This window comes from Pogoniulus pusillus, chromosome 2 (assembly GCF_015220805.1).
Source record: "Pogoniulus pusillus isolate bPogPus1 chromosome 2, bPogPus1.pri, whole genome shotgun sequence".
Taxonomy (NCBI): Eukaryota; Metazoa; Chordata; class Aves; order Piciformes; family Lybiidae; genus Pogoniulus; species Pogoniulus pusillus.
The window spans coordinates 38,145,376-38,161,204 of record NC_087265.1 but is presented as its reverse complement, the minus strand read 5'-3'; the positions used below and the strand labels follow the sequence as shown (position 1 = coordinate 38,161,204).

Sequence of the window (15,829 nt, the reverse complement as noted above, 5' to 3'; positions counted from 1 at the left end):
CACACTGTACCAGGCTGCTGGAAAGAGCAAGCTCCTCCTCTACAGTGGGCATACATTACCATGGCCAACCATAGGTGGAAAAATGCCTTAAAATAGAATGCAACTTGTTTTTTGCAGTATTGATGATGTTTAATCAGAGCTCATCAGCAAGCTATGTTTTCTTTAACTTTCCTTCCCAGACTTCAAACTCAGGAACACATTGCAGTAACTCACAGAATTATTTAGACACTGATTCATTACACTTTCAATTCATCACGCAGATTTCATCACATCTACACAAAACCACTACCAACCACATAACCCAATGACACCTGATGTCACAGCATTACATTGTATAGAAAATGTAGCAAAGGCTTATTAAGTGATCAAAACTTTTTACTAAAAGATTTGGTTAAAAATAATTGCAAGTTTATGGTCTCCTAGAAGGGGCCAGCTCCACCTTTTACTTCTCTTTTGATCTTCAGCTGTAAGCACAGAGGCTTGAATGTTGGACTTTCAGGGCAGGAGAAGGAAGGCACTGCTTCAAGCCTACCAGAGGAAAAAGGTGTTCTAAGTCACATAGTTTGTCATATGCAGGGGTAGGCCAGCTCTCTGGTGTATACTCTGTGGTAATATATAACAGTTCCCATTGTCAGTTGCCCTTATAATTTCTTATGAATTCTGTGATTTACCAGATACTGAAAATACAAAACATTTCTTGCTACTTTTAGCTCAACCCATTCATTGTGTTCCCTCACACCAGGGTGAAAAATTCTCCTTTTCCACTTATGACCTAAACACCTTAGCACTGCAATTAAAATCACTGTCACTGGTCCTAGATAGAAATTCTTTAGCCCTTCGAATTTATTTTTCTCCAACAGATTAAAATGGTCCATTAGGGTAGATTGCATGTGCCAAACTGTCAGTGGGTTTCTGTGATTGTCACACACATCCTCCCACCTCCCGCCCTTCCTAGTGGCTGCTAAATCACATTAGCATGCTATCAGATCATCACTCGCAGATTTTTGCATTTCAGCAGCTGTTACTCTCTTCTTATTAGCGAGTCTGTAGAGAAAATCTTTCAGACAAAATGGAACTGAACCCTGTGGTTATTGTGACTGGAAGGATGCAGGACTGAAAGTGCCCGAGGGGAGCCTGCAGGTACCATCCAGAAGCCTTTCAGAAGAGACATTTGTTATTCAAAGTTGCTACCCACAGGAGACAAAAAAAAAAAGGCTGATCTGTACTGCAAAGATGTAATAGCTGTAATTTTGCATACTTTTACTCTCTACATCAGGCACAGGACAGTGCAAGAGCCCTGTTCAGCTTCACATATTTTTTCAGCCTGTCCCAATGCCGTCAGTCATCCCAGACATACACCTTTGAGCTGTGCAGCACAGCGTGTTGCCAAAAGGTGTTGAGGACAAGATTTGTCACTGATCCCTTTCCATACAAACAATGCAACCTTTGGTCAGGTTCTGTAACAGTTAATTATTCAGAAGAGCTACATAAACATAAAATGGGAACGAGTGACACTGCTGCTGCATTACCCTGCAGATGAACAACCATGGGCCAAATCATCTGGCAGCTGGGCCCTTGGTCTGTATGCTGCACTTGCTCATGCTATTATACGACCTGAGGTGAGTGTCATAAGCTCTCCGTGCTTCTTTTTGCCCAACTATAAAGGGAAGATAATGATATCTATTTATCCCTGTAACGTCATTTACAGTGATGCCTGCAGAAGTACAATTACCAGTCCATAACCTTTCACTCTGCGAGAGTGCCCACGCTTGGCAACCACTGACCAGCTTCATCAGCAAATCTTTGGAACACTTTTGCAGGATAAAATAAATATGAAGGAATTGCAGGCATAAGGAATAAACAACTGTATTTTAAAAGTATGAAATCATCATGTTATGATTTCTCTGTGTTCTAAGAGCTGTATCATGAAGGATTTGACATGATATTTAAATCTTTCCCCAGAAGTTGTGTGTTTCTTAGAGCTTTCTCAGTGGACTAGTAATTTCCTGACCTTAAAATCCAGTTAGCAAATGTTTTCTTTAATGAAAGGACCTCTCAGGCTCATCTGAGCATCTTTACTGTCTATTTGCTACAACTACCAGAACTGCACATAGCAGCCCTAGTGCTATGGTGAAAAAAGCACAGGACAGAATCGCCTGTTAGTCACTGTGTTGAGCTGAACAAAGACAGATTATGTGGTGATTAGGGTCTTGGAATATTAATTAAACATCAAGGCTTTCAAATTAGAATCCCAGATGTTTGATCATTATGGTAATTCCCTGTTAACAGTATTCCCTGAAAGGCCCGAGAAACATTCCTCTAATCCTCCAGTGGTGAAAGGTTGAGGACCCTTAGGCTATAGAGCACTGAGCCGCTCTGCATCAATTATACATTTAGCAAAATGGAGTCATCTTATTTAGAGTGCCTTCTGTTAAGGAAGCTCTCAAACAGCTGCCTAGGTAAAAAAACGCTTTCTTTAGTACTACAAGCCTTTCCAAAACAAAGTACACCGCTCCGTGCATAAGATCCTTGCTCTACATCAAGTCTGAAGAGCACCTGCACCTCCAGAAAAGCTGCCCTGTCAACAGCACTGCCGGCGCGTCTTAATCTTCTGCTCTGGGCTGCCTGAGTATAGGAACCAGCCTTTGCTGAGACAGCTGAACTGCCTCTCAACCCGTGCTACCTGAGCAGCCTTATCCTGAAAAGGTGAGAAGCTGGAATGAAAATTATTTCTCATATTTCTCCAGAAAGTTATATGAATTTTCGCTAGCTCCCTGCCTATATTACTTATCTGTGTTACTACCTTTTCTAGAGACATCTTCTCCTGACCCTGGGAACTAATCTCAAAACAACGTCTAGTGCTTGTGGAGCCCACTGAAAATGAATGCAGATGGTTCTTTTAACTGCACAAGTACTGTTTGTCACAGTCAGCTCAGGAAGTGTGTTTGGAAGTCTACACTAATAGTCAGCCTGCTTACTCTGGCACACTGTCCTCATACACATGACCTCCTCAGTGCGCTTTGCAGCTTGTCATAAATTACTTAGGTAGGAACAGTAACAGCAATAACTCTCCTTTCACCTGGCAGTGATTTACCCCTGACATTTCTTCCCTCAGTACATGCTCCTACTAACGTAAGAATAAAACACAACTTCAGAGAGATGCCCAAGGCAACCTAAAGACTTTTCATCAAGCAATAGTGTCAGAGGAGGTTACGTGAGATCCAGACAGGATGGAACAAATGATCTGAGGTTCTCAGGTTATTTACTTACAAGCTTAATCAAAATTGAGTGTGATCTGAAAGGAATTTCACTGGAAAGGGGATGTATTTCAGCAGTTTTCAATCATTGCTAGATTCCAATTTTGCACAGTCTGATTAAGGATTTCCAGCCTTTGCAGGGTGCAGCTTCACTGCAGACCTACTGCTCATCTGGATCAGCTGCAGAAGATTCCTGCTCCCACTAAGTGACAAGGAACTTAATGTGGTACCTCAGAGAGTGCTCTACAGGGGGCCACATTTACTGAGTGAAAACATCTTTTCTTGCAGCCCTTAGCACTCACATGTTCCATTTCAAATGAATGGAAAATATCTCACTGCCACAACACTTATATAATCTTCCTATGGCTTTTATTAAAAACCTTACTATTTGCATACTGACAAAATATGAATCTGTACTCAAAAGCATTTGCATTTTTAGAAGGTTCCTCTAGATTCTAATGAGGCACCATGAAGGCCTCCATACTCCAGTCATCTGAAGAGGTTGATGTAAGTAGCCTCTTTATGGGTGGAGTTTACTATGAATCTTTTCCTTGCTCTCAAGGAGATTTGGCAAAACATATTCAACCACAATCACACAGAGCTGATATTGTTCATCAAGCTCTGGCCTCAGCACCAGCTATTTCCACTTACCCATCAGTTTTCCTAATGTACCTTCTACTGTAATTCCATAAATCTGTTCAGGAAATACTTAGAAATACTTCATTAGTCAAGTTGATGGAAGAAAAGAAGGGCATCCTAGAACATAAACAACCACAATCTTAACAAAGTCCGTGGAGGCTTGAACATAACATCTCTGTTTTTCACAGTAGAAAGCATGCCAAGAGTTTCCTGGATCTTGCTGGGCCTCACATTAATATTGACTGCATAGAGAAACAATCATTTACCCAGAAGAATCCTTAAATCTCTTGCTGTGAGAAGCTTTGTCTTTGCAATGGCTGTCAACAGCCCAGTAAAAACTGGGCTAAATGTATCAGTAATTTACAAAGCACTAGGAATGAAGGGGAAATTATGTCTTGATAGCACTGTACACCTCCAAACCAAAAAGCTGATGTACCAAAATCAAACTGGTTAGTTATATGTAACTGGAAATGGCAAACTTCTGGACAGTAAACTCTCCATTCTTCCATATTGAAAGATCTTGCATGTAGACAGCCATGGGGTGCCTGATTTCTGCAGGCTGTAGCTAAGTGGTCTTGTGCACCCTGATGGTCTGCTATTACTACTGATCACCACAAATTAGCAGCTTTGTCCCTTTGATCAGTCAGTGCTAGGTGGACAATATCAAAAGAGACAATTGATCATATAAAGCTGCTCATGAAGAAGACATTATCAATTAAATCACCTCCTCAGCTGCCACTTCTACCTAACTCTGAAGTCGTTGTCACAGCAGATATATGAGGCTTGTTTTTTATATTCTCCTAATGAGAATATTCATTTGCAGTTTAGCAGTAAATTAGAGTTTAGCACCACCCAACAGTATTTTTCCAGCTTCTCTCACACCTCTTTGGAAAAAAAAATGCTGCTTCAGGTGATGGGATGAAAGACAAGGCTGGCACCGAGTTCTAAGATACCATTGCCTACAGTCAGTACTGTGAGACCATCAGTGAAATGTTGTACCGAAATATTCCAGGTGCTTCCTCAGAAACAACACAGACTGCAGACAAAATATTCCCAAATGGCATTCACTTAACCTGGATCAAGGTTATAACCTGTGCTCAACAATTAACAGAAACCATTTCACTCAGATAACTATATCTCCAGACAATTGTCAGGTATGGCTTATGAGCTAAGATGCTTGGTGCAGGTTTGGCTCCATCAATTATCAACCAAAACACAAAGGTCACTTTTTGCCTTGTTTGCATCTAATATGTGCCATGATTACCAAATCTTTAGGTGATTAATCACTTGGTGATTTAAATAATTCCCTACAAGCATAGTCTTAAGAAGCCAAATACTGTTTGTTCCATACAGTGAGGAATAAATAGTGCTTTTAATAGCAAAATGTAACTTTCACATTTCTTAAGAAATGCAGCAGCATGTGCTACTTCACATTGTTGACTTTGTCATTTAAAGCAGATGTCAGTGCCATTTATGATTAAATGTGAAAAATGCACATTTCTAACCCATACCTCTACAGATAAACTGAGCAGCAACAGAGCCTTATTGCACAGACAAGTTTTCCTCTTATCCTCTGACCACCTGCATCTCTCTATACCTCCAGGGAGAGCAAAGCAGGACCATGCAAACAAACATTAAGACAAAAAATATATGAATACAAGACAATTATGTATTTTTGTAGGTTGAAGGGAATAAAATTGAATTAAACAAGAAAAAAAGACAAAAAAAAGTCAGTGTGATCTTAGGGAGTAAGCTATAAAAACATTCCACCTTAGTATGTCATACCTTCTACTGCTAATTCTTTCCATCTTTCTTTATTTGCTTGAATGATCTTCATCAAATTGTCCTTAAAGCTCTTTAGATCTACAGTTGCTAGAGAAATTTCTGTGTGAGTCCCTCCATCACTTGTAGTTCTAAAACTGGTTCGTTTGTGTGCTTCAGCATTGCTTACTGCTCCCAGACTATATTGGCTGCAGAAGGAAAAAAATCCTAGATCATGAATGTAGTCTGGCAATTTCAGTACGACACAAACAGTTAATTAACCAAATTCCTCGGTGCCTACAAGTAATCATTAACTTCAAATAATAGTTTTCACCGTTTAAAAGAATCAAGACACAAAAGCATATGACAGGTAAGTTTAGCTTGAACTGAACATTTGTCTCAAGTTCCATACTTTTCAAGTGTAGTCAAAGCAGGATCTAGTACAGTGTATTTAAAATCTGATTAAAAGCTACTGCAGCTTTTAAGATAAGATAAGATAAGGTAGAAGTCAAATGTCAGATGTGAATATGCAGATGCATGTAAAGGAGGGGGGGAAGAACAAATTCTCTTTTTTCCTTGGAAATAAAAATTCAGACCTATTTCTGGCTTTGTACAGGTAATCACTACTCAATTATACTGTATAGTTTATGCCATTGGTACCAAAGACAGATGTTAATATGCATACAAATGGTTTTACATTAATCAGAAAATATAGTTGCAGTGAGAACTGCACAAGACAAGGTAGATGCTCTTGAGATTTGGAATGGGATAGTATGGAAATAATAAGCTATAATTTTAATGCTTTCCAGATATCACAATGAATGTCATACCATATACTCATGGCACCCATTCAGTACTGTTTCTGCAACTCTACTGGCTCAGACATTTCTGTACCATATAGGCTCTCTATTCTCTTCATAGGTGTAGCTCTCAATTCCATACTAAGGAAAAAGTATCTTTTTATCCTCCACCTCGCACGAGGAAGCTTTGCCTTTATTCACCTAGCAGTCAGCCATGAACATCATATGAAAATGAAGGCTGGCACTTCTAGTAATTTGTAGCTGATGATCCCTCATTGATGAAGAAGTAAGCAGGTAAACAAATTTGTTATCAATAAAGTCTTCATTTAGCACTATATTCCCCAAAACACTAAGAAGAACACTGCTTACAAATACCAACTTCTAGTAAACAAAAGGCATGCAAACTCATGATCAGAAAAGGGTGAAGTTCACCATTTTGCCACCAAAATCTAACTAATGCACAGCAAATGAAAAATTACCCTGCTGAATTATCACAGTGATTCAATGAAAGCTCAAGTTATGACTCCAGGATGAAAAAAAAGGTGACTATATGCAAAAGCAGCATCTGATTATTGAATGATGCTTTCAGTGTGGAAAACAGATAACATGATCTGCCGTAGCAAATGTATTTCATAGACAACCTCTATTAGGTGCAAAAATCAAGAGCTTGGTGGTCAAACCCCCTCTTGCATCTCACTTATTTTGTGTTTATATTGCTCAATTGAAATGTAAGTGGAATCAATTTTGTTTCAAGCATATACATGAAATAATTCCAACACGGAAAGGTGAAGAAGGAAAAGGACCTACAACATAATAATGTGTATATATATATTTTTTAAAACAGCAAACAACAACAACAAATAAATGAAACCACCTTTACTGCCTCTGCTTCTTACTGTTCCTCATAAAGGACTACTTTTTGTACTATCAATTAAAATTATACTGAAAGCGGTTCAAGATAAAAAAAAGAACTTCAATAATCTATTGTTAAGATTAGAGTCAAAGTAGAGTTAAAAATTGCTGATGGGCATCCTATATTCTGCTCGTTATTGTGCTTTTGTCCTTCTTTTATGCTATATTCTGCTCGTTATTGTGCTTTTGTTCTTCTTTTATGCTATATTCTGCTCGTTATTGTGCTTTTGTCCTTCTTTTATGCTATATTCTGCTCGTTATTGTGCTTTTGTCCTTCTTTTATGCTATATTCTGCTCGTTGTTGTGCTTTTGTCCTTTTATGCATAACCATCTCCAGTCAACGGACAGCGTATTGCAAATACAACACATCACCACACGGTGGCAGTACTGGACAGCGAGTTAGGTTAACTGCCAAGTGGTAATGTATTTGCCATACATCTGAGAACGACTTTGTGATGTTAGTTCAAGTTAGTGCAACAATTAAACTGTGTATTCGTACCTGGGTGTCCCAAATGCAGGACTTTGAGATTTTGATGCTTCCTCTATAAGAGGCATAACAATTTTCTCCATTGAGTCAGTAAGAAGAGAAAATGTTGGCTCTACTATGAAATCAATGAAACCTAAAGTAAAAAAAAGAAAGAAAATCAGATTTTAAATTTCCATAGCACTTAAATACAAAAAATAAATACTTGACATCAGGCTGTTTTGTTTTTTTACTGCAGTTCTGATTCAAAATACTAGATACCACTGGCATAACCTTGAAGAAAAAAAAGCACAACTAACCTACCTGAAGTTGTATAGATGTTACTAGATATTAATAATCACAGTTTCTCAATCCTGTTTCCTGTAAATTTAATGCACTGCAGAAAACACCTAGCATTTGAAAATTGTGTTAATTATTGAGTAGAAGGGAAGCTACCATTGAGCCAAGAAACTAGAAGTCATACTCTCTCTTTTACCATTGAGAGATTTTTGCCAAGGAGTTAATATTTCAAACTGCTGTTTATTATTCTGAGGAGATAAAGTGTTACTTCACAGTGTGTAGGAGTGTTCTGTCAAATCAGTGAAGAGAACAAGTAATATCCTCAGGAGACAGCATTCAACCCACAGTTCTGAGATGTCAGCTCTGAACAATGTCTTTTACATCTTAAAGTGCTCATCAAGATATAGAATGACACAGTGAGAGAACGAAGCATTATTCTCAGCTGAGCACTTAACAGGAGGGGAAAAAAAAAAAGGGGGGGGGGGAAGGGAAAAAACCACACACACAACCAAACTAAAACATGAGTTATCAATGGATTTCCAGATGTCTCCATACTCTTATCATGCAACATAGCAGAAAGGTGAGCAACAGTGCTTCAGCCAAGGACCCAGCTTCCCTCCTGCAGTAGGTATAATGCTCGAGCCTTTAAAGTTCCAGTGAAACCGAATAAAGGCCATTTTGAGTGACAAGATCAGACAGGGTAGCATGCTTCAGTTCAAGGGTAAGACACTAATCTGCAGAATCTCTAAGTACTGTGTTCACTCACATAAAAGGTACAGCTGTTGGGTGGATGTACCGATTTATTCAGCATCCTTCTAGGACTTAGAACTAGCCCCAGCGATCTTTACAGAGGTAGAGCTGGGAAGGTGAAGTCTAGCCACTGCTGACCAAAACACAGTTAGCATAGGCAGGAACAGGATGCAGTGGTCCTTGTCAACCTAAGGATGTTTGACTGTATTCTGACCTTGCCACACTGACAGTTTTAACTGCAGTCCAGAGATCCAACACATGAATTAGATTTAAGTTGAGATACATCTATAAAACGGTACCAGGCTTTCATACTGAAAGACCTGCAAGTTCTTGAGTAGGAGCCAGTCTGTCTGAGGACATGATCTACCAAATTCTACAGTAAAAGTTGGGCTCATGTCCAGTACCTTGGTGGTGCTTCTCCTATCCCTTCTTGGCATTACATATGCTGAAATTACTTTGTGTTCTTTTGAAACCAGCACATTCTTGCTATAAAAGTATGAGTTTGTAGAAAAGATAGGTGCAAAGAAATATCTTTTACATGGTGGCATTTGGTACATTTAAAACTGGTGTAAGAGACATTCACATGATCTTACCCACTCCCACACATATAAGAAAGAGAGAAATGAACTTGTCATTACCTATTTGGGACTGAGCTACCAAAGTAGACTTGCGGTCACAGAGCGGGGAAAACTGAAGACCTAAAGCAGCCTCCTTGTCTCCCTGAAACAAGCAACATTTAACATTAATTATAAGCTCATATTTGAGAGAGGGACAGAAAGAGAAAGGAATCTGGACATTCTTAATATTTATTGAACAGATCCTTCATTCATTTATATTCCTAAATAAAAACAAGCCACAGGAAAAAAACCAACCAACCAACCAAACCCCAAAACAACACCAAACCCTCATTATTTAATTTTTTAGGAAAGCCAAACTCACAATTCTAACTTACATTTGGCAATTTTTATATACAGGAACTTGCTGCAAGCAGATTCTCCTCAAGAGTAAGTCATCTGCCAATAAGATTAAATGATCTTAAAGGTCTTTTCCAACCAAAACCATCCTATGCTTCTATAACTCTATACTTTGCAATTAATGCAATATGTAATTAATACTTAAATGTCATGTAGGGCTACATCTATTGTAAATTGTACTAATGGTGTAGCAGTGATATTTAAATTGATCATTAGAATGTCTTGAGATCTAAAATCAACATAGAGATCAAAATAGTAAAAAGATTTCTTTTCTTGGGCACTGAACTCACTGAATAATCTCATTTTTTTTCTGGTTTTGAATGTATTTAGACTGAAAACATAATGATACAGGAGCTGTGCTACATCTTTTGGTGACTTGAACTGTGTGTTTCTTTAATTTTAAGGTTTTGAGATGGGTGGATGTATTTTTATTTAAAAAAAAAATATCAGATTTACCTTGGCATTAAAACACACTTTATTTAGTTGCTACTTTTAAACCTAAAGCATTGTTTGGCTTTGTCTTCTGACGTTAGCACTGGCACATATTTCAACTGCTAGATGCAGTTAAAGTTTTTGTCTAGGTGACATTAAATTTTTTTGCTGCTGCTCACTCCTGCACGTTAAAAAGCTGACTGCTAAAGCATGTGCTTTGCATCAGCAGTTTCAGATTGTGATGCTTTTCCCTGCAAGGCAGTGGAAGTTGTTAAATTCCTGTCTTTAAAAAATAAGAGGAAGAATTAACAGGTTTCTTATACATTTGGACTACTTCATCTTGGCTGACAAAGATCTGGAAATTCCAGACAATTCCACTACACTCTTTCAGCTCAACAGACCAAAGGGTGCACAACGAAGCCAGTGCGTCTAGGAAACAGGACACCTACTGTGCCTGCACTGCTGAGTGCATTTAAAAAGGTACACTTACTTCATCACACTTTAAATGTGTTGGAACTACTCCACAGGCGGGTTTTAGGAGTACACATAAAGAGGGATTCAGTTCCTTGCACACTCCTCTACAGCCTGAAAGACTTTCACATTTTATAGTGCTGACTATACATGGTGATTTGATTCTGTTGTTAGATATCTTCATAAGTCTTTGAGCAGCTTATTTGGGATCCAGTTAGTTCCTCTAATAGGAAGCATAAAGAAATAACTAAAACATTATCTGAACTTACACACCCAATGACCAGTGATGTACTGTTTATTGTTAATGCTGCATCCATTTAACTGGACATATTGCCTCACTGTCCCATGGGCTTTGTCTAGTCTGTTTCTCTGTGGCAAAACTGTTTTTACAGTTGGCAATTTCTGATCTTTTCAAGTCATATATAGCTGGTGTAATCTGTTCCACTTTCTTCCTCTCAAGTTCAAAATCATCATTTTCATTTACATAAGCAAACACAAAGTCATGATTTTACTCAGTACTTCCACAAAACTCAGCCCATTTATTATTTAAATTAAGGCACCAGCTTTCCAATCTGTCTCTCCAGTACAAAGTCAATGATGTCCTGAAGCTCCCTGCTGAGAACACCTGCAAAGAACTTCTAGGAACAGAGCAAGAACATTCCTAGGCAGATAGACAGCCTCATGGTTTAACACTCAACTTTTTCATACTCTGACTTCTTTTTCAAGTGTGACCTGTACAATTTGAAAACATCATAGAATCATTCAGGTTGGAAAAGACCCCATGGATCATCAGGTCCAGCCATTAACCCTAGCCTACAAAGTTCACTCCTAAGTCATCAGCAAAATTAAAACAACCAACCCATGCAAGACTTGTATTGTTTCATTATCTGCATTAATAACCTGTGTATAGCTGTAGCAACTGTGTAAAACCCAAACTGGACTTTGACTATCAATTACACTTCAGTAAATGTTAAGTTACAAATGTGCACAGTCATAAATACTCATTACAGAGAGAGTATTCTCCCTTTGAAGTAATGTTTTTTTCACACACTGAGGTGAGTGAAAAATGGCAGCAGCAACACCAATGCCCACTGGGCTTTCTCTTTGAATTTGGTATCCCTCAGAAATTAAAAGACTTTCAGAAAGGTGTGTCCATATTTTTGTGTTAGGATATATGACCACACCATTGACAGGCTTATAGTGTCTAGCCTATGGCTTTGGATCAGGCTCTTACAAAAGAAAAACTTTTGGATCTATGTGGCACATGCATGACAAGTATTGGGAGGGAAAAGAAACAGGAGGGCCTTCTGAAATCTGACATGGAGACAGCTTTTTGCCTTCTTTGTTGAACATGGATTTTTCCTGTTTTCAAGTCACTCATCCTACCCTGCTGGCACCTCTTTTTAACTCAAAGCATATATAAATTTCTGTCTACAGAATGAAAACAGCTTGACAAGTTATATTATAATTGAAAGGGGGAAAGTGCTGTAACACTCTGAATTCTGGTATCAGCTGAAATAGATACAGAGTTATAACAGCTTCATCTTATTCATGCCCATAAAAGTTGAATTAATGTCAGTGTGAAGAGTAAGGAATATATACTATGTGACTATGCCTGTCAATCACAACCAATAGCATCCTTGCTAGTAGACATAAAAATATTTAATTCCATAACCATTGCCTCTTGAACTGGAGCTCTTAAAAGATTTAAAAAATGGCACCTGTCGAAAAAATTCTTCCATCAGAGCCATGGTCCACCGGTAGTGCAGTTCCCAGGATTTTGCTGGATGGCTTATGTCTGCTGCGTGTAGAATCAAAGACATGGCTCTGGCTTTGTCTACCCTGTCAATTCAAGGACATAGCATCAAAGAATCATAGAATCAACCAATTTGGAAGAGACCTCCAAGATCATCCAATCCAACCTAGCACACAGCCCTATCCAGTCAACTAGACCATGGCACTAAGTGCCTCATCCAGGCTTTTCTCTAGCGACGGTGACTCCACCACCTGCCTGGGCCGCCCATTCCAATGACAAATCACTCTCTCTGGCAAGAACTTCCTTCTAACATCAACCCTGGCACAAGTTGAGACTGTGTCCCTTTGTTCTGTTGCTGAGTGTCTGGGGGAAGAGACCAACCCCCACCTGGCTACAACCTCCTGTCAGGTAGTTGTAGACAGCAATGAGGTCACCCCTAAGCATCCTCTTCTCCAGGCTAAACAACCCCAGCCCCCTCAGCCTCTCCTCATGGGGTTTGTATTCCAGGCCTCTCACCAGCTTCATCACCCTTCTCTGGACATGCTCCAATTACCTCAAAACCAAAAGCAACTATTTAAGTTCTTTTCTAATCCATAAACTGATTGAAGGACGATAACTAATGAACAGAATGGAAAACAACCTACCCCTCTGTCTGTTGTAGAGTATGCCTCATGGTTTTAATCTGCTGAAAATGACCAGACATATCTGTAGACAAGACCATCTCAATGACCAAGCTCCGCAGCTCCCTAGGAATAATTGAAAGCAAAACGACTGATTACGATTCATGTATTCCCCGCGCTCGTTAAATTATAACTTTCTAAACAGCATCATGGGTTTTGTTACATTTTTGGGAAGCATTTCAATAAATTATTAACAACCTGAACATCCTAAAGGGATTCTTGTGAAAGCAATGCTTTCCTTCCAGTCGTGCTGGTTTGTAATTCCTCTTTGCTAGGGTGTCGGCTAAAATTACATGTAGCTCTGGCATCCATTATAAGTCTCTTGTTATTTTTCCAGCAGTAGAATATTCAAAAAAATAGTTGTTCTCTAGGCTTACTACCACAGGAGAGGATATACTTCTGTCTTTTCTTACCACCCTCATATTAGAGAGGAACAGATATAGCACTAAACCTAGGAAGAAGGCTGTGGAAACACTCAGAAGAGCAAGAGGTTTTGCACCTAAGACACTGCCAATGTTATATCAATATATGACCATTATAACAAACTGCCTTTCATCTTAAAAATACTTTAATATCTATTCCATGTTTCAGAAGAACTTTGGGGTTTATAATTTATCTGTATTGTGGTATTACAGTAAGAGATACTGGCTTGTCCATCAGCTTTCCATTAAGAAAGCCTGCATCATGTAAGAGAGTGTATTAATTACAGGATCACAGGATTTTAGGGGTTGGAAGGGACCCAAGGAGATCATCAAGTCCAACCCCCCTGCCAGAGCAGGACCACACAATCTAGCACAGATCACAGAGGAACACATCCAAGCAGGCCTTGAAAGTCTCCAGAGAAGGAGACTCCACAACCTCTCTGGGGAGTCTGTTCCAGTGCTCTGTGACCCTCACTGTAAAGAAGTTCCCCCTTGTGTTGAGGCGGAACCTCTCTTGCTGCAACTTACAACCGTTGCTCCTTGTCCTATTACAGGAAGCAAGTGGGAAGAAACTGTCGCCCCACTCCTGGCCAGCCTTCAGATACTTAGAAACATTTATCAAATCCCCTCTAAGTCTTCTCTTCTCCAAGTCCTTCAGCCTCTCCTCATAAGCCATGCCCTCCAGACCCCTAATCATCCTCATAGTCCTCCACTGGACCATCTCCAGCAGATTCCTGTCCCTCTTAAACTGGGGAGCCCAAAACTGAACACAGTATTCAAGATGAGGTCTGCTTGTATACAAAATTGTATAGAATTCTGATTGTATACAAAAGTACATTCATTTTGTCAACATTAATTACTGATTTCAGAAGCTCTGTTTCCTCAACATAGAATGATTGTCTATCCTTCTGCATATACTCCTACATGGAGTCTACTGAGCCTTTGTTTATGACATTTTTTAATGCCCTAGGAGGATTTATGTGCAAATGTTGTTTATATATATCAGGGTCAAGTCCCTGCATTAATTTTTTTTATTATGTGGCATGTATCCACATGAGCATATCCCCAAACTTAAGGCTGTCTAAGTATCAGCTACAACAATAGAGCCTTACTTCAGTCATTCTCATTGATCTTCCATACTGTATTCATATCTTTGATTTACTTAACAGTAAAGTTTGTTTTTTAGAGACTATGTATTAAAGAAGTAAATTGCAGTTTTCTTCAGGGGTGCCATAACAGTTTGTTAGAAAAGCTGTTAAGATTGGTTTTGAGGCAAATTAATTGCATATTTAATCTGATACTTGTCATTGATTTTTGTATTGTTATTTCTGATTTGCTTTGATGCAGCTGGAAAAAGATGCTCACTTCTACTCAATAATATGTAGCCATAACAACCTGTGTTCAGAAAGTGCTTTGCCTCCTCTTACTTCACAATAAGATACTAATTAATCTGCATCTCAACTGTTCCTCCTCCACACTTCTTTGAAACTGTACTCTTCAAACACAATGAAACCCATTAAAAAAAACCAAACAAACAAAAAGGAAATTAACAAAAAAAAAAAAAAAAACAAATCAGCTAACACTGTATGGAAACTGATGGCTCTATCCTGTTAAATCCTGTCATTTGTACAACTGAAATAAGTCTCACACATCCCTTTTCATGGGAGATTTCCCTAGGAATTTCCCATGTCTGAATTTTTAAGAGCAATCAGAACTGAGTTCACCTGGACAACACATTCACACATAGAAGCAAAACACTGCTTTCACTTACTGACTTTGTCATGGCATCAGGCAAACCCCAATTACTTCCATCACCCGAATAAAGATCAAACAATGCAGCACTGTCCTCACACACTTCTGAAGATTTTGGGCCACTAAAAAGCCACTTAAGGCTCTCGATTTACAGTCTGCAGATGTTTCCTGCCTGCATTCCCATCCATCATCAACAGAGGGGTGAAAAAATTGAGAACTGGTGAGGAAATGGTAAATAAAGTTCTTCTAGACCTACAAATTCTTAGTCTATTACCATTGCACAGAAGATTACTCTTGGACTTAAATAATTCCTGAATCTCAACTTCAATATTGAAAGAGGTCCCACCTGGTCTCACAAGTAACTCCTGGGCAGAAATCTCTGACTGCTTTATTAAGCAGTCTATAGCTACAAGCTGGGGATTAGTACAGTTGGCACTGCTCACACTACCATGTCAAAAAG

The 15,829-nt window shown here is 38.9% G+C and overlaps 1 protein-coding gene across 6 annotated transcripts in view; it reads right to left on the bottom strand.

The window, feature by feature from the left end:
* PDE1A (phosphodiesterase 1A) overlaps positions 1-15,829 on the bottom strand; it is a 272,683-nt gene that overhangs the window by 12,434 nt on the left and 244,420 nt on the right. For all 6 annotated transcript variants that reach the window (XM_064161668.1, XM_064161651.1, XM_064161676.1 and 3 more), the window contains 5 exons: positions 13,160-13,261; positions 12,481-12,601; positions 9,521-9,602; positions 7,869-7,989; positions 5,682-5,866 (listed from right to left, as the gene is read on the bottom strand). In XM_064161668.1, coding sequence (XP_064017738.1) covers positions 5,682-5,866; positions 7,869-7,989; positions 9,521-9,602; positions 12,481-12,601; positions 13,160-13,261 — 611 coding nt within the window. The remainder of the gene's footprint in view (positions 1-5,681; positions 5,867-7,868; positions 7,990-9,520; positions 9,603-12,480; positions 12,602-13,159; positions 13,262-15,829) is intronic.